Here is an 18,116-nt window from a genome sequence, read left to right on the forward strand (position 1 = left end):
TGAGATAAATGTAGTCATGTTTCAAGTGCAACAATCAATACAAAATGGTTAAAAGGATAATAAAGTACGAAATATGTAAAACTATAGTTATGGATGTACATTAAAAAGTGATGTCAAGCAGTTGATGTTTGAATAAGTTAATGTATCAGTCAATATATTAAAAAAAAACAGAATAAGATAAATACTTAGAAATAGGCAAGACCAAACAACAAACCCAAATAATTCAAAATAAGCCATAAACCAACCAAGGACAAACTCAAATCAAACAACTTGGGCCTTGAAATGGCCATTCTATGATGATCTGAAGGCGGCTGGGCCATAAACAGTTCAAGGAGCCTATTTACCTACAAACAGGCTGCCCCAGGTAAAACACAAAGTCAGGTGCGCTATATATGCTACATATGTACAAAATATATGTACAGGGTTACCACTTGTATAGCCCTCAAATTAATTGTCCATAGAAACTTGGATGATACCTTGAGAATTATTATTGCCATCTCCCAAAATGATTTGAAAAGCTTCGGGTACTAGATATGTAACCTTAACAATTAAATTTCCTGGTAGAAGGGAAGCCCCTAGGTGGTCATGCTCGCAAACCAATGGTCTGAATGTACAATTTGTATCATTCACAAATATACAACTACTTGGCGATGGTAAGATAAAGCAGAGGCATCCCTTTCAGCTTTTGCTAGGTTGTACATTCAAATACAGAAGTTCAGCAAGTTCCTATAGTACCTGAATATTCAATAAGGCGAAGATAAATTGAATAGAATTTTAAGACAAGAATCACCCTTTAGTTATGCAGTAAAAAAATGAAACAGTAAATGAGTCTATAATTTGCTGGCTTACCTAAGAACAATTCCTGATCCACTGTGTTCTCTAAAGTCAAAAAGATCACCAGACCTTGTCAATTTGATTATCGTTTCTCATGGAGCTTGGTCATTGCATCTGTTTTTGTCATGTTGGACTTTGCAGAATCAAGCAGTGGGTCAGAATGTAAAGCCTTTTCAAAGCAGGATTTAGCTTCTTCCCAGAGACACTCAGCCACATGGACAAGCCCTAGATTGTTGTATGCTGGGGCATATCCAGGGCAAAGTTCCAACGACTTTGAAAACATTGCCTTGGCATCCTTGAACCTTTTCTGTCTCCGGTAAAGATTTCCCAGGTTAGAGAGGATTGCATGTGCCTGTTGATTTGTCGCAAGGGAGAGAGCTCTCTTGTATGTTAATTCAGCTGTAGGAAGGTCATCAGATAATTGCAGCGCGATACCTAGTATAATCAACATACAATGTATCACTTGAAATGAAACCATTACAATAAAAAGACTAAGAAAATAGGTTGTATTTCAGCCACAAAGAGATATCTCAGAGACTGGAGACTGATAACCTACCAAATATTTGACTAAAAATGTTGAAATTTCTTCATTAATAGATAGCTTGGTGTGATGTTAATAGCCTAATCAGAGACATAAAGTTAATCCTCCTAGGTGAAAGAGTTCGGTTTCAGTTATAGAAAGCAAAATAGATTTCATGGAAAATCAAGAGTATCTAATCGAACAAGCAAACTTAGGGTTTTTTTTTAATTTAGGAAGTTCAATTTTTATGGGTTGCAACTGTCATACCAAATTAGTTACTTCAATTCTTGTTTCAGTAGAATATTTAAAAGGTTAGTTACCTATTTACTAAGTAATTAGGTAGATTATTCCTTTAGTTTTTAAGAGAATGTGTCATAGACTAGGTACTAATACCTTTGTTTTGATATTCCTCTGTCAGTTTGGTTCAGTAAGGGAGATTGTTTAACTTTTTTGTCCGTTGTTGGTATCTGATCTTTGTCTGCTTCCATGCTATAATAATTGACATTTATCTCTTGATCCATTTAGGTCTTGACACCGTGTTCTTTCATCCACTGCTCTCCACATCCAGAGTAGAAGCCAGTCAGCCACCCTTGCTTCCGAACAACCACCTCAAAGAACCTCCATGTGCATATCTCACCACATCATCTTCCTGTCTTCCACTGTCCATCCATCTTCCACCAGATCGCTACCTTTGAGCACTTCACTCCAGCCACTGAGCTCCCTTTCCCATGAGTTCAGATCAACCAGATAACTGCTGGTAGCTCGTGTAGGACCACAACACCCATTAAGTTTGATATTAGAAATTGGTCTACAGAAACTTGTGTGGACCTCTCTTTTTTTGTTGGAAAACCTAAATGGAGGGACCCACCACTTGGTGGCTTTAATACAAACAGTCTATGGAGGGACTCTCCATAAAATCTTATGGACGGTGCCTTCTTTACCATCGGAACCATTGATTCAGTAGTATATGGTTTAGTGTACTATAGTATATCAGCTTAAAAATTGTAGGTATATCAAAATTTTACAAAGCATAGCATATCATGTAAAGAAATGTAGTACATGCAATGTAATGTAAAATCTTAATCATGCCGGAGTTTCAATTCTTGATTAGAATAATATAATTTTGATATCGTGTCAACGTTCAGACTTATGGTGTTGGTGGCAAATTAGAAGTGGAGGAACCAAGGAAATGAAAAAGGGATGACAATTTTAATATTATGTCCTAGTACAATTTTGTACAATTTTAATATAATGTTGTACAACAAAAATACAAAATTTGGTTCATCTTGACGAGCATGGTAGCATGCTAAGAGATGTCAAGTGTCGACATGACACAAAAATATAGGAGAGATTACATGTGTCAAATAATATCAAAGTTTCCGTAATTTATAAGAAGCTTAGTTTCGACAATGTCACCTAGCAAAGTATGAGATTTCAAACCATGAGTGCATAATGTATAAAACTAAGGTATGTTGCAAAAAAAAAAAAACTATAGTCCATCATGTAACAAACCATAGCATATGAGGTAAAGCAACGGTCGTTGATCTAAAGGAGTTGACTAGAAGGTAGTTAAATCAACAAAGGAATCGAACAATCGACTGTCAGCAGTTTGCATCAACTAGATGAAGTAACATGGATGAAGTATTAGTCTAACAATGTTCACTAAGGATAAGGTTCTAAGAGTAGTAGCTCAATCAAATGTTAAAGTTTCAAACAGTCAACCAATGGTGATCGGTTTTGCTCTATAAATACCAAGCAAAGGCACCTCAAATAGCACATCCAAGACATCCCTAAGCATTCATTTTTGCGATCAATTCACCCATACTACTATTGTGCGCTTATTCGTTATTCTTGTGCTAAGTTATTTTGTTTTCTATATTCTCTTCTACTCCACTCTTATCCATAAAAGAAACATGTTTTTGTACCAGGTTTCTCCACCTCTAAAAAGGGGATGGCTTTTCATATAGTGGATTCAAAGAGTGACTCGTCTAATGAGTCATAGACCGTGGAGTAGACACTTGGGGGTTGCCGAACCATGTAAAATCCTCAGTGTTAGCATGTTTCATATTTTTCCGCTGCTTATATTTCTAATCGACTAACCCACTATATCTAAGGCTTTGCCTTTGCAAGAGCACAGAAAAAGGAATTTGAATTTTCAAGTGCAACTATTCATCCCCTTTTAGACGTTTCACAATGTTAACAGTATATGGTTTAATGAATAAAAATTGTAAAAATATCATAACTTTACAAAATCTAGCATTTAATATAATGAAATGTAGTACATACAACAACAACAACAACAATCAAACCTTATCTCACTAGGTGAGGTCAGCTATATAGATTATTTTACACCACTAGACTCTATTCCCTACTATATTATCATTTATATTTAAATAAATTTTATCTTATTTTATTGTTTCTAACCAAGTCTTTTTTTGGTCTTCCTCTTCCTCATTTGATGTGTACACTTATCATAGTTTCACATATATATCCATATTATCTTAAACGTCTCTCTTATAGTTTTTTCTCAATAGATTTTCTCTCTAATAAATATGCTGTCCATCCACCATATAATATAGCAGGTCTAACCGTTGTTTTGTAAAACTTTCCTTTAAATCTTATATGTACTTTACGATCACAAAGAACACCTAACGCTCTCCTCTATTTCAACCATCCCGCTTATATTCTATGGGAGACATCTCAATCCCTCCATCCTTTTGCAAAAATAATCCTAAATACTTAAAACCTTACGAACAATTCATCATCTTCTATCTTAATAATTGTATCATTACGTCTAACATTGCTATACTTAAATTCTATATATTCTGTTTTTACTCTACTAAGCCTAGAACCTTTCACTTTTAGCGTTTCTCGTCAAGATTCGAGTTTAGCATTTACTCCTTCATGTGTCTCATCTACCAAAATAATATCATCTGAAGTAAATCTGGTACATGATGTATGAAAATATAGTACGGTGCAAAAACAATGCCATACATCATGTCATAATGTTCTTGAATTTTTTTTCTGAGGGGACTAAATTGTAATTTATCAAAACTAGTGGATTTAATTGCAAAATGTCAATTAAAAAAAAATAATCCCACTTCTCCCACGCCCTGTGTTATTATTTTATATTATTTTGGTTTTCCTCTTCATTACAAACAGCAATGCCTCCTCTGTTCCTTAAAGTAACCCACGTTGATACCTCCTTCAATGAGGAGGAGATCGATTTGAATCTACTACTCTCTCGCTACTTCACCAAGCAGTCGCCACCTTCTTGCCGGAAGAAATCCCTGCCCTTGCCAGAAGTAATCGCTGCCCTTAGCAGAGGCAATCGTTGCCTTTTGCTGGAAGCGATTAATGCCCTTGCTGGAAACAATTTGTTACCCTTGCAAGAAGTGATTGCTACCCTTGCTGGAAACGATTGCTTAAGTGATTGAAGAAAATGACTCTTATCCATCTTGCTAGAAGCAATCTTACCATTCTTGTTAAAAGTAGTTGTTGCCCTTGTTGAAGGAAATTGTTGCCCTTTTCGCTAAAAGCAATCCTACCTTTTCTATGGGAAGCAATGGTTGCCCTTGTTGGAAGCGATCGTTATCATCGCCTCCTCCCTTCACATTGTTGATCAAGTCTCTCCTCTAGGTAACAACTACACAACATCTTAGCAGTTTCTTCTCTTGAAATTCCTACGTGGTTATGTGTTGTTAATTGAATCTATATTGAGTTCTTACTTAGAGTTTGTCTAATGTTGTGCCTCATGTCTTGTAATGTGATGATGTCCTTTATTAGGATCTTACTTTTTGATTTAGGAAACTCAAAGAAGGGTTGTCCATCCAACTCTTTTGGTGTTTTTGTTCAAGATGGTATGCTAGATGTGTTCAAAGAGTGCATTGATTGGGCAAGTGACAAAGGGGAGCTTCCTCAATTAAGGAGGGTTTTTCTTGCTTTCATGGTTAATATTTACTTGGTACATGATTAAGTTGTGAAAGTAGACATAATTATGAAGTATTGCTAACATAATTCTTTACATGATCTTATTCTTGTTGCTCAACAACTTTCTTCCACATTGCTTACCCTTTTATATTCGTAGTTGATATCCATTTCAATTGTTCCCTTTTGAAAATTATGACAAATTAAAGGATAGTCTGATGCACGAAGCTCCCCCTAATGCAGGGTTCCAGGGAAAAATCTATTATACGTAGCCTTACCCTACATTGCAAAAGGCTATTTTCGTGACTCAAACCCGTGACCACCAAGTCACATGACAACAACTTTAGCGTTGTGTCAAGGTTCCCCTTCAACCATGACAAATTAAATTACCTAATTAATCTGATTAATTAATAAATAAATGACACTAGAGTTTTGGCTCCACACTTTAAACGAGGATAGTGTTAACACTTATATTAAATTAACGAGATAATAAATATAACACCTAGATTATAGAGCTGAAGTTTGATGCTACAAAGAAGTTACGTAACTCGTTATGCTGAAATATGTAAATAAAATAAATTACTTATATTATAGAACATTGAGTCTGCGCTTAAAAAAAGAGCCCTTTGGTCTTTTCGCAAGTGTGTAGGCTTCAACCATTTTATATGAGATAACTTCTACTTGATAGATAGTGGGTCGTTAGTCCTATTCTATGTGAGAAGTGTTCGGGTGGATTGCAAATCGTTCACCTTATATATGTACATCTACATACACATGTGTTTCGTATTTGGTAGATTATAGGTCATTCACTGATCTTTATCCGGTGGATTGCAGGTCATTCATCATATGTATTCATATATGATTTTGATGCACTTTGTCTTGGATGGATTGTAGGTCGTTCATCCATATATACGATACATCTGTCATTAGATAGATTGTGAGTTGTTTGCCCTTATATAATATGTTCATATGCGGATTCCTTGATAAACTAAATTAGAAATACTTGTAAGAGGGTAAAAGAGAAAATACGGGAATTGAGGAATTCATCTAAGGGTTCATTTTAGAGAAATTTATGATAAAAGAAACTAATTGAAAATGAAGATCTTGACTAGTTACTTCCTGGATTCTACTATGAGATATGATATTGACATCAAGCACTTCTCTCTTATGCCCACTTTGCATTTTGCTCACGTTCAGGTGTTTTTTTACCTAAAAGTTATTTACTTAGATGCATTTGCATTTAGCTTGGCTAGTTGATGTATGTTTTTGCTTTGACATTATTCCAATTCACACGCGGTGAGCGAAGCTAACTTCACACCAAGCCAAAGTCGTGCGGGGCGTGACACATAATGTCACAAGCCATAACATGAGATAAAGATTAGTGGTGCATGGGTACCCTCCACAAATATGCCCTCGACAAAGATCTCTATAGAAGAGATTCCATATAATGTATTCTACAAGGGTTGGTATCCAATCCAAACTTCATTGTCACCAATGCTGTAAAATCCATTTATGAAGTGGCCTATGAACCCACCTAGGCCACTTCAACAAGGAGCAGCTTCACCCAATGGCTAAGTGACACTTGTCGGGGCCCTTTCAAAAAGCAAACTGCCTAGACAACCCAAACAGACCCTATTAGGGGCCAGTTTTAAAACAATGACCTAGGCAATACACTTGGCAATACAAGCAAATCTATGACAATATGTCTATATAATTTTTCAATATGTTTTTCTTTCTAAACAAGACCAGATTTAGATTGTCATGACTCATGAATTTAATTGTAATATAATTATTTATCTTATTTATATTTTGACATTGTAGCATGACACAAACTATAAACTTGCTATGTGTTTTGTTGCAATTTAGATTTATGACTATGAAATATTTGATTTATATTTTGTTATGATTTTAGTTTTCTTGGTTGCAATGGAAAATATAAAATGTTTTATTATTTAAGTGTTTAGTACTTATCAATTATTATGACTTATTCATTTTTTATTGTAAATTTCTTTTAATTATGGAAATAATTGTTATATATATGTCATTCTTTAATATATATTTTTCTTTTCGGTGCTCACCTACTGCCTTACTCTTACATTTTAATATTATTTTAATGTTGACCACCTAAGTCTTCTCTTAGGTTAGGCAGTGAATCAACCATTTATCATCTAGAACTACCTTATTTAATACTTTGATTGCCACTTTACAGGATCTAATGCAAGTTTGGATTCGACTCATTGTTGACTAAAATTACAAGGGAAAATTTAGTTGAAGCATCATTTCAATTAATCAACATTAGTGTGCGATAACTTCAACAACAAATTGATTCACACATAAGAGAATTACTTCTTTTAATTTGTTTGTTAGTTTAAATTTTTAGCATTTAATTCTAACAAAATCCTAACATAACATTACCTTGTTCGTCAAAAAAAAAAAATAGTTAGTTCATCATTTATTGTATTATATACAATAAACTCATCATCCATCATATTTTCTTCATTGTCTTTTTGTTATCATATTAATTTATTAAAAAATCATTGTTCCTTGTCAATAAGCTTACATCAAAATGATGAGAGAGAACAACATTGCTACTACTAGAGACAAGAAACAAGTAAAATTTTAGAAATGAGGATAGGATCATAACCAACTATAAAATTTAGGAGAGCTCAGATACACAAGAACTAGATTCAACAATACTTGTAAATAATAATTATTATAAACTTAGAAATGTCAAGGCAGATGCCTCAACTTTTGACATATGACACACAATTAGACCAAGAGCAAATATGTTTCATGATAGTCTAATTAAAATAGAAGACTATTTTGAATATTATGTATGAACCTTATTAAGCAAGCACCTTTCAATACACATTTATTGGAGCCACCAAGAATTGTTGAGACCTTGGTTCCTCTCTTGTGGTTAAATCTAATTATGATGCTTTGATGTTTCGACAATCAATTTATGTTAAATGTTTATATTTAATCAAGTGCATAAAGTGTGCAAGCATGCAACTTGGAGATTGTAATGATTAATCTTGGATAAGACTTTATAGATTGAGTAGGAAGACTTAAAGAGATTTGGGAGTCGTGTATGGATCAAAAGTTCATCAACCTATTAACTTGATTCTTTTATCCACTACTTCTAATTCATCTGAGTCACCTAAGGGCCCTGTTTGGTATGGTGGATTACGATAGGATTACAAGTTAAATCCATGTTTGATTGGTTTTTAGAAAAGTCAATGATAACTGCAGAGCCTGATTAAAATACTGTAGCATCTGGAAAATCAATCCCACTTTGAAGAAGGTATTAATAATCCCAAATTGAACAATAAGCCTGATAACTAGTTAAAAGGACATTTTTACCCTTGCTTTGATGCTTTCCTTGCCCTAAAAATTACTAATACTGGAATATTTTAGTCATATAATTAATAATCCATACTTGTATCCTTACCATAAAAATCATACCAAACAAAAATAATTTTATCATAGTTTACTAAATATCCTCATTAAAAGATTACTATCATGTAAATTTATAATCCCTCAGTAATCCTATCAGACAACCAAATGCTACCTAAGAGTCTTACTAAGCGTACCAGAGAGATTCATGTCAGGAGCAAAATTGCACTATGTAATGAGCCTTATAAAATCCAAGCTAATACATATTGTAAATTTAAGGAGTAAAATGTAGATGACCATGTGTGCTTATCCACATTCACCCAAAAAAAATTTCTAAAAACTCCTTCAAAAAACTTCATGCCCACTCTAGTTCTTTTTGAATTGTTAGAAAAGTTGAATCTAATGCGTATGTTATTGACCTAATTTTAACATCAATCCAATTTTCAATTTTGAGGAGTTAATATCATATTGAGGGTGAATAGGAGCCTCGGCACAATAAAGTTATTGTCATGTGACCTTGTGGTCATGTGTTCGAGTTGTAAAAATAGCATCTTGTAATGCAAGGTAAGACTGTATATAATAGACCAATTTGGTCATGGGTTCGAGATTCATGCACCAAGCTACCCTTTTTTAATACCATATTGAGGGTGATTCGAGTCTTCTTCTTTATTTATTAATTTGCATACAGGTTATGCTCAGTATACCTACACTCTCATCTATGAAATATCTCATTCGTCTAATCAAGCATTATAAGCACCCAAACAATGATATTCCATGACGAAAGCACCGAAAGGTACCTAGTATGTTCGAGAGGACTTCCATAAATTGATAATGCTTAGATCATGGAGGATGAACATTGATGGCTTGCTCTTGCACTACTTGAAGGAATGAGGCAATTATCGCTTCACCCATCTACAAAGATGTCTCCACTTCAAACCTGTGTGGCACCGCCAGACTCGAATTGGAAAGTCTAATCATCTCTCATTCAACAAAGTCAAGTTCTTCTTGGTGTATAGAATGATGCAAAAAAAAAAAAAGATAGAGGGTATCTTAGTCTAATTGAATTTTAAAATTTATTATTATTGTTTATTAAATTATTGAGTTATTTGCTAATTTAGGATCGTCACATTTTCTTTTTTGGTAATTAATTAAAGGGATTAGTGTATTCAGAATTATGATCAAGTGTGTTTCCCAATTTTTTTTATTTATTTCCTAATCTTTTTATTAGGGTTAAATTTATTAAAGTGGTCCGAAGCCTATATAATTTTCATCTTTTTCAATTATTAAGAATCTACATTAGATTCTGTGTGAGTTTCTCTCTTTGTGAGGTTGGTTCAGTTAGTTTGTTCATTCTACTATGTCAGGGCAATTAAAAGATATTTTTATAATCTTTATATAATATTCCACTAGTAAGTTTTATTCTCTATGAGATTGTTGGTTCATAATGCTGCATCACCTTTCATAACCAATCAAACTTGGCACGATAATGGAGCAGTCCAACGGTCTAATTTTGTACATGTTGCAATATATCAATCAAGAGAAAAGGCTTGGGCCAGTCAAGTTCAGTATGCTTGTACACACTTGAGGTTTAAAGTTATAAAAGGAGTTGTCGGCTTTTCTTGTCGTGTAAATTTCTGGATCAGAGATCATGCATCAAACCATATTAATTTTTATTACAAAAAAAAATTATGAAAAGTTTAAACTCTAAACTAAATAACATTGATAATTGCACGAAATGTGTCTGCACTTTCTGTATTATATTGAGCAATTAAAACAACTATTAGCTGCATAGTTTGCAACAAAATTTCACTTTCAGTGTCATGTTCTTAATTGGCGTAGATAGTTCAGAAAAATGGATTCTTATAGCTTTTTAATAAACACATCTGCTAACATAATATGTAAAGATAAGTAATGGGAAACAGTTACCGAGGTTGGACCATGCATAGCTGCATTCCCTGGATCGAGCTACTGCAGCCTTGAGGAATTTTACAGATGTATTGAACTGCATGCTACCTAGGCTGTATAAACCAAGTTGATGCCATTGCACTGCATCATCAGCATCCACTTCAATTGCCTGTAATAAATTTATTTACAAATCTGTTAAGAAAGTTGTATAAGTCATCGCATAAAGAAACCATGATTGAATACAACAATGTTCTAACATCAAGCGGAAAGTAATGCAATACAAACATTGGCATAGTATATGTAGGGTTTGAAACAAGCAATCACAAAAATGCCTTAGCATAGATAAACAATACTGTACAATATATGCACACTTGTTTGCTTTATTAATATACAGCCCGTTAAAACAAATAAGGCAAAATTCAGAGATCAGGATGCACTTTCAAATAGTGGTTTTGGAAAATCTTGAACTGACGGTCTATGAATTTACTCAAGCATCCATCAAAACATAATAGAGGAATTGATGGTGTTACAAGGACACAATGAATGAAGTTGGCAACTAAGGAATATAACAGAGTGAGGAAATACAACATAATCCAAAGCTCATAAGGAAATAAGTTTTATTCGAAACCAGTTGAGTAAAATTGTGTTTATCCTTACTATATTTGAGTCAATTACATGAATGGTGTCCCTCCTTTGAGCTTTATATTAGATTACATCACTAAGAATATTTAAATCAATTATCCAAATTATGGAGGGGAGCTTGGTGCATAGGTAAAGTTTCTGTTGTGTGATCTAGAGGTTGTGAGTTCGAGTCTCAAAAACCTCCTGCAAAGTATGGTAAGATTTCGTATAATAGACCCTTCCCCGGCACCCTACATTGGTAGGAGCTTCATGCATCGGACTGCCCTTTATTGACTAATGTATCTACCTCTACCCCTTACATCTATCAGTCTAATTGATTCAACTCCATATAGAATATGTTGGTCGCATTTGAGCATGTGCTTCTTATCAATAATAAATACTAGTGTCATAAGACCAGCATTCAAATTTCGGATGATAAAGAGTATTATGAATGTTTCAGTCTTAGACGTCAAAAAGTGCATCTGACATGCAGGAATATTTTCAATGTATATCCCAACTTTTCCATATAACACATTGATTGTTGGTCCTTGCTTACAAAATGAGAGGTTTTTTGCTAAGATATTCTGGGGTTGATAGAAAAACAAGGTTGGCCAACTTAGATGAGCAGCATGCTTCCTATTTGGACAATGCCAAAAGGCATAAGAATGTAAATTCTACCAGTTGGCCCAGTTCATTTTTAAATAAGAAATCACTTATTAGGACGAGATTAGCAGGCAAATAAAAATACTGATCAATAGACAACTGTTGGAAAGCCCCTTGACTTTTCTACTTGTTAAAATGGTAGCATCCCTTATCAGCAGGTAGATGATACCTGTTTCACAGAATTTTTTTTTTTTAAAGTATGGTCAATATACAATAATGATAGCCCATGTCAGTCAACTAAGTATGTCTTGCTACTATTAGAACAGAACAGCTAGCTTCCGGGTCAGACTCATAGGCAATGATAATGTCATATGCAAGCTGCTGAATGCTAATATACTTCCATCATGAGATCGAAACAAGTGAGCAGAAACAAATAAACAACAGCTAACACTTCCTTTGAAGCATAAGTATTAAGGGTCTAACAGTCTTAGCTAAATTGGAAGCATCACCCGTTTTAATGTGCAGAGGGCTAGCTCATCTGCTTCATCCAAGTCTGTCTGCTCAGTATAAAATGCAGCTGCAATTTCATGTTGAGCTTTATAGGCCATTGCCAACCCTGCCCAAGCTACAGGAAGATCAGTAACTGCAGCATCACCTTCTTTCAGAATTGATGCCATTTCATTTGCTGCCCAAGTAAGCTGCTCCCTGGAAGCCAGTGACCTTAGAGCATCTTTGATTCGATGGGTTGCTATTGCATACCTAGTAGACATGTTATTAGGCTCTAGTGTTCCTGCCTGCAGATAGACATTAATCTTGCAGAAAATTAATATTGAAATAAATAAATCATGTAATTGAATCTTCTAACTTTGTAGACAATTGATCAAACGATAAATTAACAGACTATCCAAACATTTATTTGGAGATGCAGACTAAGTTATTTAGTTGGAACAAAATTTAACTTGCTTTCTGGATTAGTAAGCAAAGAAACAAAGAAAACTACCTTCTCCAGGCATTGTTTGGCACTCCTATGATCACCCAGTACATAGTATGCATTTGCAAGATTCACCCATATTGTTCCAGATCGGAGATCAGATTTTAGCGTTGCCAATAAGCACTCTTTTGCGACAGTTGCAGCTTCTATTTGTTGCAAAAAAGCCCCTTGTCCTGCATTGGCACCTGGACCTAAAATGTTCAAGGATGTCAAAAGGGCTGGTGGTTCACTCTGAGATGAAACTATGAATGAAAATGTTATTAATTCAATATTAGTGCAGTTTGATTGTGAACCAAACATCTGGTTTACTTTCTCCATCATAAAATTTCTTATAACCATTGCATAATTTTTCCACACTTTAACCATGCTAGTGGGAGAAGTAGAAAAAATAAAGAAGCTAGATTATTGATCTACTAACAGTGTCTTATTTGATTGATTAACCATCTTTGACACCAATAACCAAGCCGTAGTTGGCATATCATCCTCAATTTTACACTAATCCTACTACTGTTCATTTGTTAATGCCAACTCTCTTAACCACGTCTTCATTTTCCTCAAACACTAATAAGACGCAGCAGCAACTATGTTGATCCAATGAAATACTTCTACTATCAAATAGAGAAGAAAAACAATGACCACACACAATGTTGGAATAGGGAAGGAATCAACAGTGCATAAAACTAATCCAGAGACTTAACCAGAATACTGCAAATGACTAAGAACAAATTGGTCCATTGGCCGCATCAACCCAAACTAATAAGGAGATTGGAGAGCTCAGATAGATTTTGCATAGTATAGAAAAAAAAATTAAAGCACCTCAAAGAAATAGTTGAAATGTATGAATCAAAATATTTTGTCCAGAAAATGTTTTGCTACTCAATCAATTAGAAAAGAACTAATAAGTGGATTATATCAAAATTATACCAGGAATAACAGGAGCATATTTGCACAAAAGCAGAATTGCATGATTCATCAGAGCAGCTGGATGATTTTGGTCTTTCAGGAGGAGATCTTGGAAGCATTTTGCAGAAAGTTTCAAATTGCCACTACAAGTTAATTAGATCTTATTACAAGATATGCAAAAGAGCAACTGAAAAGTAATAGAAGCATTTTTGTTGATCAATAATTCAACACTGAAGTTTATTAACTTGCTTGCCCCTTCGATATTATTAGTGGATTGCCAATTGGTCAAACAGAAAAAAAAAAGGATGTATATTCATGAACATAAACCTAATGCTATCAAAGCACATCAACCTTTTAGACCAAATATGTCTGATCGTATAACATTTTTTACCTACCATACCTATGTAAATACAATGTGAATCTAGTAGCATTAGGGTTATGACAATCAGTTTGCTAATTGGATCTGCAAGATCAAAATAATGAAATCGGACTCATCTTTCGCATAAGCCTGAAGCTACATTGACCTTTTGTCTACCCCATTTCAGTGGGCACTTCATACGTGAGAATTTAGGAGTTTTATTTTTTTAATTAAGGGGCCAGATTCAATTATGTTGTCCAATTTGTGACAGAATGACACACTAAGGCCAGCTCTCAGCAGGAAAAAGATGCAAAAAAGCAGAAGTAAGGACTAAGGAGACAACAAGAGTAATTTGCAGCTGCCCACAACCTGCACAAAGCACGCTTTTGCTCAAAGAGAAATGGAAAGGAGTTGAAACACTAAACATTTCAAGCTACTAGGTAGTCTTAACTATTCTTTCAAAAAATGAAAAATCCAAGTATCAACCAGATAAAGAAGAAAGAAATGTTAAAAAAACATAAAATTGCCGCATGCCTTTTCTGCAAAAGAAATAGCTTTAAAAGGTCAAAATATGTACATTATATGTTTACTAGGATGTAATGAGAAGAACGGAAGAGATGAAATGAAAGCCATTGTTCGCTTGAGGCTCTGATACTCTGGTATGGGTATGAAAAATGAAGAGAAGATAACAAGATTTAGCTACTGTTGTGTCTCGATAGGGAAGATGATGAGGAGGTTTACCTATTGTTGTGTCTTAACAATGAAAATGATAGTGTCTTCTGAGGAAAGGGAGGAGCAGTGATCATAATTGAGAGAGGAGGTGCTCACATCAGGGTTCTTGTCACTAGGAAAGGAGTGTTCTTCAAGGTGCTCTAAGCACTCTCATATCTACCTCCAGTGAAAGAAGAGCACTAGTTAATAGTGGATCGAGTGACGGTGGGGAGGTAGGGATGGAGTGGGAGTGGGAGTGGGAGTGGGAGTGGGAGTGGGGGTGGGGGTGGAGGTGGGAATGGGGGCGAGCAGGAAAATTATTATTAATACATTATATCATACCCTATATATTACAAAGTATAATATAAATTATATTATAACCCTAATTATATATCTATTATATAATTGACGTTATAATATAAGGGTTAATGGGTAATAGTAAAATTACACTAATATTATAAGTTAAGGTTATATCAATAAGTTATATTAGATTAATAGGTTATATAAATTAAGTTGTGTATATATATTTAATAGATTCTTTTTACTAATAGATTTACACAAATTTATTGTGCCCATGCTCTAAATTTGGACCCATTTTTGATGAGTTCCCATGTCACAATATAATTCTATTTCCGCCGATTGAGCTTCTAATAAACATAACAACTTCCGTGGCCTTATTTACCTATGGTTCTGTCTAAGTAAATGATTGAATAAGATAATGTAATTTGTTTGTGTTTCCCTCCACCTAAAAAATTTTCTTTCTCCCCTACTTAATTCCTTCCAAAGTAAACACAACATAAATGATAAGATGGCATCAGATGTTCAAGTCCATATTATGTTTAACATTATACAAACAAGGAAGCACTGTAGGTAATTCAAAATTTAGCTTTGACAATTTTCGAGGTTATCGGCGCCTCTGGTTCTTATAGGCTCTCATGCATCTATTGCATTTCAGGTTCCTTTGTATTCCAAAGGTTATTGTAGTAATTGAAAATTGCCGGCATCTAATCAGAGTAATTGCAATTTACAAACAAAAGATTCTCTCCAATGTCTTTCAGACTTTCCCAACAAATCATCAGTGAATCATTTAGACACCAAAACTGCAGACTACGTATGAACAAACCAATAAAGTGCAGCTTATTCCAAAGAAAGTCATCTATTCAAATTAACTCCATAAACATATAGATTAGACATTTTCAAAATGAAAATTCAGCAGCTTTACTGGTATACCTTAAACATTGGAACTAGTAAGAAGAACAATTAAAGAACTAAAAACACTTCAGAAGCAATCAGTCAAATATATTTTACAGACCTTTGGAGGTATGCAATTCCTAGATTTGCAAGGGCATCCAAGTAATCTGGAATAATTGTTATAAGAGATGATAAAACTGATATTGCACTCTGCAAAATGAAAAGGTTCTAAAGGTCATACACAAAGAGCAGCCAAATGAACACCGTAAACTGTAACTTAGGAAAACAACAAGGAATAAACCAATTTAAATAATTGTGCACCTGCAGACGACCAGTTCTGAGAAGTATCAGTCCCAGCATATTCCAGAAAGCTGCCTGTTTAGTATCAGATTCAATTGAACATTTTAACTTCTTTAGGATTTCCTCTAATTCATCCATTTCGAACTCTCTCTCAGAGTTATCAGCAGAATTTGCAAGCAGAAAGCACTAAGAATAGGAAAAGAAGGAATAAAAGCTCAGCAGTCTCTCAAGTTGTGCATTCATATTTCATACTTTGTAGGGAAATAGTTAACTGCCTCTATTTGTGCATACAATATTTAGACATAGCACATGCACCTGTGCATGATGAATCAGCACTAATGACAGAAGATCTGGTCTTTGAACTTCTTCTTCATCCTTTTGTAGTATTTCTGCTGACTTTTCAAATGCCAAAATTGCCTGTAAATCAAGAGGACTACATTTAGTTGCACTACTGCAACATAATAATCTATGGTTTGAAACACACTTATCACCTTCTGTAGTTGGCCCATCCTCTGGTACATTAGTCCAAGGAGAAAGTGCGCATGAGCATTCTTTGGCATCTTTCTTGCCATGTGTACCAAACCCTACAGTGTCAATCAATTTTGCATGAGAATTGTTTATGTTTTCATTTGATTGTAGCAAACTAAAAATGAATAAAGAGAACATAAGGATTCGATTAAACATAAATAACAAAAGCCAAATTTTCATTTACTTCATTTAGAAAAATAGGGGGGATTAATGAGTGGATAAAGGGAGAAAAAATAGATTAATTCTATTAGAAAAATAAAATAGATAAAAGAGAATGCATGAGAAGAAGTCAATTTATGTGTGCGTGTATTGGAGTGTCCATGGGTTACTCCTCAGGAATCTAAGGCAAACATACATCTATAAAACACCTGATCGAGTCAAGATTAGGAATCAGATCATATAAACCATATACACTCTCAAGGCTTCCCCTACAACCCAGCAAAGATGATAACTGAGAAGACAGATAGAAGACCAGATTAGGTCTATAAAGCACCTGATCGAGTCAAGATTAGGAATCAGATCTTATAAACCATATACACTCGCAATGCTTCCCCTACATCCCCAGTAAAGATGCACTCTTCCTTGGCAATCAGATCGAGCACACCAATTTTTGAGTTTGACATGTTTCTCCTACATTAGCTGACCCCACCTAATGAGATAAGAATGGTTGTTGTTATTGTACGTATTTCTCCTGCATTGCGACCTCGGGTTCTTCAAAGTTGGAATTGAGCTGATATGTTTGCTCCATGAGGAGACTGCTTCATTCAGGTTGCGACGAATATCAATAAATCAATCCTCATCAAGTACCCCCTAATTTTTTACGGACTGAGCTCAAAGAAAGAGAAGCAATTCTGCCAAAATTAACTTCTTACCTTTTTACTCTTAGATGGTAACCTGCTTTAGCCTGTTGGAGTTGCCTAGAGTCGTACTAGTAGTTTCCAATGGACAAGGAAGAGTTGTTTATTCAATTGTATTTCTAGGCCAAGTCTCTTCAACCAGTTCAAAAAATCCATTTAATTGCCGACAATCTAAAATTATAGAACCCCACCTCTTAGGTGAGAAATGAGAGCTACATCCATATTTCCTTTTTCTATATATTATGATTTTATTCTATTCCAAGGAACTTGACTATTATAAGTATTGCCACATAAAATTTTGTAGCAGGTTAACCATACCTACTCTCTCAACCAAACAAAAAAGTGCCAAGTGGCAACAATTTGGGTCAGCTATACTGATGTATCAACTATTTGCAGTCAATTATTATCAATTCTTTGAACTATTTTGAACAATATCACTACTAGTACAAATATACTTTTAAGTAAAGTTTT

The 18,116-nt window shown here is 34.5% G+C and overlaps 1 protein-coding gene across 1 annotated transcript in view; it reads right to left on the reverse strand.

Annotated features, from left to right (window-relative positions):
- Positions 1-204: 204 nt before the first annotated feature.
- Positions 205-18,116, reverse strand: part of LOC122019769 (probable UDP-N-acetylglucosamine--peptide N-acetylglucosaminyltransferase SPINDLY) — a 36,116-nt gene continuing 18,204 nt past the window's right edge. The window contains exons 4-13 of the mRNA XM_042577282.1: positions 16,752-16,844; positions 16,576-16,677; positions 16,282-16,446; positions 16,082-16,170; positions 13,722-13,843; positions 12,807-12,988; positions 12,316-12,600; positions 10,604-10,751; positions 850-1,269; positions 205-735 (exon numbers count right to left, since the gene is read on the reverse strand). Coding sequence (XP_042433216.1) covers positions 917-1,269; positions 10,604-10,751; positions 12,316-12,600; positions 12,807-12,988; positions 13,722-13,843; positions 16,082-16,170; positions 16,282-16,446; positions 16,576-16,677; positions 16,752-16,844 — 1,539 coding nt within the window. The 3' untranslated portion in view covers positions 205-735; positions 850-916. The remainder of the gene's footprint in view (positions 736-849; positions 1,270-10,603; positions 10,752-12,315; positions 12,601-12,806; positions 12,989-13,721; positions 13,844-16,081; positions 16,171-16,281; positions 16,447-16,575; positions 16,678-16,751; positions 16,845-18,116) is intronic.

Source organism: Zingiber officinale, chromosome 9A (assembly GCF_018446385.1).
Source record: "Zingiber officinale cultivar Zhangliang chromosome 9A, Zo_v1.1, whole genome shotgun sequence".
In the NCBI taxonomy this organism is placed as follows: Eukaryota; Viridiplantae; Streptophyta; class Magnoliopsida; order Zingiberales; family Zingiberaceae; genus Zingiber; species Zingiber officinale.